Below are 5,914 nucleotides of genomic sequence, written 5' to 3'. Positions count from 1 at the left end.
CAAGCGCGAGGTGATTGCTAACGACGCGTATCAATCATGGGGTTCGAACCTAGACTTTTAGGATAATTATACATTTTAGGATAAGATGCGCACGTCCTAACCAGTTGAACCATAGTGTGGTTTGTTGCATGCTTCCCGGAATAATTATACATGTTTCATTCAAAACGCAGGGAGCTATGGGGTAACAGCTCGACGCAAAGGTCTACGGCGCCAAGCTTAGCGCCATCGACACTGGCGCCAAGCCCCCTGCCATGTCAGCACTCACGTCATCGACGCCGCAACGACCTTGGCACCAAACCCCCTGATGCCGAGACGTGTAAGCTTGGCGCTAGCGTGGACGGCGCCAAGCTAAACGTCCAGATTTGAAAATATTTCTGTCAGGAGTCTATTTGCGAGAATCTTGGAAAAAAGGGTTAGAAAATAAAAAAGTCACCAGTCCTAGCATCACCCTACCAGCGCGCTGTGGTTTCTTTAGAGCTTCGAGTAGGAATTGTTTTGTATGCTAAGATGTTACCTTTTTGGCCACTGGTCATCACCACACGGCAGCGCACTACTGGCTAAGTGGCGATGGCACGGATCGCCCTCCCCTACAGTTCACGTACAACCATTTCGGCCAATACCGTTGCACCACGTGGTGTAGCTAAAAAGAACAAAAATCAAGCAAAATAGCATTAAGGCAGGATTCAAACCAGGGACTCGCAAGGTGTGAGGAGCACCATTGCGCTACTAAGTTGTTTTCAAATTTGGAGGCGAATAACCTTATATAAACAATTATAATCATCAACTATTTTGAGATGAAGAACACACGAATAATTGATCTTTCTCTTTTTAATCTACAATCAAAATTTGTATTCGGTATTTCTTCGTCATATTTAATCCAAATTTGATGCTTCTTTTTTCTATTTTTTTTCTAAAATCACTCTTTTTCACTTAATGGAGTTTATTTGTAAGTAAATTGCTATTCCTTGTACCTTTTTATATGGCTTTGTCTTCTTGCACTAAACTACAAAGTAGAAAAACATTTTTTTCACAACAATTGCTAATGTAACTTCATATTTCCTAATACTAAGGTAACTTAAGGTTGTGTCCAAATTTGAGGTGCATATGAGTTCAAAAATGTTTTAAGGTATGAAAATTTTAACGTTTGAGTTGAGTTATATGAAACTATGTGAGAGATGTATCTTTTTGTAAACAATGTATGGTTCTACTTTACTAAAATCATTTGAAATTTTTATGGGAAGCTTAAGGACCTAAAATATGTTGTCGTGTCAATTTGTAAAATTTTTTGACCGAATTTAGATATTATTAGAATTATTTTAAAATCAGGTTGTGATAGAGTTTGAATTATACCTAACAAACATTTGAATTTTTCATCTATTCTTAGGATTTTTCATGGTCCAGCCATGGACTTTTCATGCATCCACCACTATTAAAAGCCACAACTGGTAGGTGTAAAACTGAGAGGCATAAAGGCTGCACTGAGAAGAAAAGGAGCAATGGCCAGCACAGATGCCTTATTTGTACAGATTATGGGCATCATTGGCACAACTGCAAGAGAGGTAACCCAGAAGACATTGCTGCTATGATGGCTATGAGGTAATACATTGCTGCTACTTTACTCTTTCCTTGCATGTTTATGTTGAAAACTTGTATATTTTAACTTCTTTCTTAATGCTCATGTAGAGGACCACCAAAGAAGAAGGCGAAGAAAATCAAAACAGCTGAGTCACCTATTGTGCCTTTTGAGGATGAAGCACCAGCTTCCATGTCCTTTCCACCAAGGTTAGCAAATTTAGATGGATGCTCCATATGAACATAAAAACTATGTTTCAACTCTAAGTAGTTTTATTTTCTCACTTAGACAAAGCTTGGAAACTACAACCAATGAAAATGATGTCAACTTAGAGACTACAAGTAAGAAAAAGCGAAAAAATGCCACCTCTAGTTCTAGAGGATCAAAGAGGTAACATCCGGTAGTTCTAAATTTTAGATGTCATATTGTCCTACCAATCAGTTTCTTTTGTTCTAACATTGTTGCTATCTCAAATAGATCAAGAGCAGGCTCAAATCAACCTGAACCTATTTCCATTGAGTTCCCTGAGACCACAAAGCAAACAACTGGTCAAGGTAAAGGCCAAAAGGAAATGGAATCAGCCTGCAAACAAGAAAACAACCATTCCGATGTTGTCACTAGACAACCCTGCAATAGGCACAAGAAGCAAAAAAAAAAAAATAGACCCTGCTAGCCCTGCAATGAGTACAAGAAGCAAAAAAACATCTCAGTTTGTGAACTTGATATATTCAGTACTTGTGATGTATGTTAACCTGGATGTATGTGGTCAGTGTACTTGGATTTATGTGTGAACGTTATGTGTAAACTTGGATGTATCTATTAACCTTATTCATGTGAACGTTATGTGTGAACTTGGTCTCTTAATGTAGCTGTGAACCTACTTTATGCATCTCTGAACCTTATGTATGCATGTGTGAAGTTAATATGATGTCACATAAATGAGTTCTGCAACTTTCTCAATTTTATGTCAAAGTAATGCGCATGTGTGCTGCATTGGTCATGATGTAAAAACAATGCACAAATACAATTCATTTTTCCCGATGCTTGGATTTCTATCACAATAGTTACAAAACTCCATGAGGGGCAAAATGGTCTTTTCAGGTGCTACTTAACACCGTTAGTGCTCAACAGTGGCGGGAGTGTCATATTATGGAAGAAATCTTACGTTGGTGTCAAATAGGAAACTTCAAAAAATTGAGGGCCAGGAAGGCTTCATTTTAGTGGTGTTGAATTTTCTCAAAAAGAAAAAACGATGACCAGTCCATGCTGGGGGGCTGAGAAAAGTCAAAGAACTCCACAGCAGATACATAGAGCTGTTGACCCCAGTCGGCAGCTGGTCGCTAGCTTGACTGGTATGTGGTGGTATGGACACATGCGTGAATATTTCCCGATATGCTCCGACGCCTCGCTCCGGAGAGCGAGCGACGTGCAGTGAGAGGCACCGCTCGAAAGTCGAAACCTAGCTGCTAGTTGCTGCCATCGCATTCGCATCGTACCGTTCCCTGAGCTCTCGTGTGCCGTGTTCTTGCTGGTGCTGAGGGCTGACTGCTCAAGTAGTAAAAAGTGCTGGTGCGCGGCAGCTAGTGCTGCCAACTTGCATATATGGCCTAATCAACCCCATGTGCCACACGTGCAGACCGATCATCAGTTGTTGGGTATATAATTACATACGTCAGCTCATCATCAGGGCCCGGGGTTGACGAAGGCTTGACCTTTTGTCACTTTGGGATGTATACATGTATACTGAACTAGTGTTCATAACAATGGCAGATTGAGTGCTGGCGGCCCTCGATATGGATGTGTTCATGATTTGGAGTAAATAAGGGTGTCCAGCAGTGATAATTCTGAAGAGCAATAGCCATGTTTCCAAGGAAAAGATAGAACAGCTTAATGAGATCAGGAAGAGTAAAGCTAGCTGTTAGCTGTTAGTGGCACTGTGGCCTTGGCGCGCCTTCCCGTCCCTATATGTAGATCCTACCTAGAGTCGACATGTCGTCTCATTGGAAAAAGCAAACATATATATATATATATATATATATATATATATATATATCATTTTCTGAACTAAAATAGAAAAATATACACCTCTACATAATTTAACACCCTTTCACATCTAAATTTTGGACTATTGGATCTTCAACCACTCATCTAGCGGTTCCCCTTCTCTTCTTCCTCCATCCTCCTTCTAACTCCAGCCATATGGTAACCAGCAAATCAAGCTCCAACGCCCCCACCCGCCCTCTTCCTTACTTCTCATGTGGTTCGTACAGCCGCTGTTCCCCAGCCTCATGTTAACTTCTCAAAATGACTCTATTCCTCTTCTAACCTTCATCTTGGATATCCTCCACTATCCGGCTAGCGCCCTTACCTCCTCGACGATTTGCTAACTACCAAGTATATGTCAAGGAGAACTTATAGAGAATTCACCCTCTCCTGTGACTAAACGCACTTATTAGTATATGTCAAGTAGTGCGACGCATATATATACTCCCTCCGTCCCAAATCATCACTATTTGTTCTAACTTTTCTATATACATGACTTTTGATATGCACCTAGATATATACTTATGTTTAGGTACATAACAAAAGTTATGTATTTAGAAAAGTCAAAACGAATAATAGAAAAGTCAAAGCGAATAATAATTTAGGACAGTGGGAGTACTTTGCATCCATTCTAGTTAATCAGCAAATAAAGCAAGCACACAGCACCACCGAAGCTCATGCATGCATCCATGCATGCCAGCACAAATAATGAAGTAAACATTGAAATTTGTTCATCACGTGTTACATATGAATAAATAAAAAAAGAAAAGGAATATTACGGTTCATGCACCGAGGCACGTACGTTGGACGATACTAAGGCCCTCTTTGGCACGGCTTATTTCGGCTTTGGCTTCATCTATTTCACGCAAATCGAGACACTGTAGCGTGAAGCCGTTTTGTAAGCCGGGACTAAAATGAACTAGAAGCCGGGTGAAGCCAGTTTTTTTGGCTCACCGGCTTTGGCTTCACCGGTGAAGCCGTTTTGGGATGAGCCGTGCCAAAGGGGGCCTAAAGTTCCAAGGAGGAGGAGGTCGAACAATACTAGAAATGGTTGTTTTGCCATCGCCGCGCACGTAGATTGCATCACATACAAATGTGGGCCTGTGGCCCGCGTGAATTATATTCACCATTTGATGATGCAGAGACGTACATAGTGGCCATCGATCTGGCTGTACCCACACAGTAATCAGTTCATGTGTGTACATGCAGCAGCTCTGCAATAACCAAACAACGCTCCTGTATGAGATGATCTAACACCCATGACGTCCAACGTGGCCTTTGTTTCTTGGGCACCAAACAAAAGAATTTATTTTATATACTAATTAAGATAACAATAATAACAAGGCGGTGCGCACCCTGATCATAGTTTTGTATATATGCAAATCCATGAGCAATATCATGCAGTATGGTGTGTGGTATTTTATTGTGACAACTTGTGATGTTTGCTTCAATTTACGGACTGTTCGTTTGTGTATTATTTATTATACGTGTTTTATTTATTTATTATTAGGTCATCTCCTCATCATGAGCTCTCCTGCATGCATGCAGGCAGGCACATGAGAGAGGCATGTGCACGTGCGCGCGCACGGCCCCTCACTTACGGCCGTACTTGCCGTCGTCGAGGAGGTCATCGAGGATCTTGTCGTCGAGGTACTCGAGCTCGATCTTCTCCCCGTTCCCGCGGGCCCTTCCTCCCCTGGACGAGCCGGCGGCGGCGGCAGACGACGACGACGACCCGCCGCCCCTGCTCTCCCCAGCGATCTCGCCGGGGAAGTTGAGCACGGCGGTGGCGCCGCGCTGGGCGAACGCCGCCCGGTCGTACGCCCGCGCGGCCTCCTCGGCCGTGTCGAACGTGCCGAGCCAGACGCGGGCCCCGCCGCGCTCCGGGTCGCGGATCTCGGCAGCGAACTTGCCCCACGGGCGCTTCCGGACGCCGCGGTACTTGGTGCCGCCGCCGCCGGCGTCCTTGTTGCCGTCCTCCGCCATGGATCCCCTCTCGATGAGCTAGCGTGTGGCGGTGATGGAGCTGCGTGCAGGGCGGTATAGTAGCTCGCTAGCGACCGAGAGCTGTGTGCATGTGTGCTGTGGCCTGCATAACGCACAGGGCTATTTATAGAGGCCAGACCCAGGTGTGCTGTCTGCTGCGGCAATACGTATACGTAGCTCTGTATAGACCGGTTGTATACTGCATGCATGTAGCCACGTACGTATTTTGACTCGACCGACCGTGTTACTAGCCTGCCGCGCGCAGAGCATAGACAGGCGTGTGGAAGCGCCGAGTTCAGACGGCAAATTAAA

At 43.8% G+C, this 5,914-nt stretch overlaps 1 protein-coding gene across 1 annotated transcript; it reads right to left on the bottom strand.

Annotated features, from left to right (window-relative positions):
• Nucleotides 1-4,012: 4,012 nt before the first annotated feature.
• LOC101753263 (ethylene-responsive transcription factor ERF096) lies at nt 4,013-5,602 on the bottom strand. The gene is made up of 2 exons (XM_004986490.2): nt 5,214-5,602; nt 4,013-4,091 (listed from the first exon to the last, which is right to left on the bottom strand). Exons 1-2 carry the CDS (start codon nt 5,600-5,602, stop codon nt 4,013-4,015), a joined length of 468 nt encoding a protein of 155 aa, XP_004986547.2.
• Between the last annotated feature and the right edge of the window lie 312 nt (nt 5,603-5,914).

The sequence above is a fragment of the Setaria italica genome, chromosome IX (genome assembly GCF_000263155.2).
Source record: "Setaria italica strain Yugu1 chromosome IX, Setaria_italica_v2.0, whole genome shotgun sequence".
In the NCBI taxonomy this organism is placed as follows: Eukaryota; Viridiplantae; Streptophyta; class Magnoliopsida; order Poales; family Poaceae; genus Setaria; species Setaria italica.
This window is presented reverse-complemented; position numbering and strand designations above follow the sequence as displayed.

Bases quoted from the DNA above. Each gene is read 5' to 3' on its own strand.
- LOC101753263 (XM_004986490.2), bottom strand. From the start codon at position 5,602: ATGGCGGAGGACGGCAACAAGGACGCCGGCGGCGGCGGCACCAAGTAC. The intron at 4,092-5,213 runs GTGAGGGGCCGT...TAGAAAAGTTAG, and splicing joins GACGGCAAGTACGGCCGTAA to AACAAATAGTGATGATTTGG.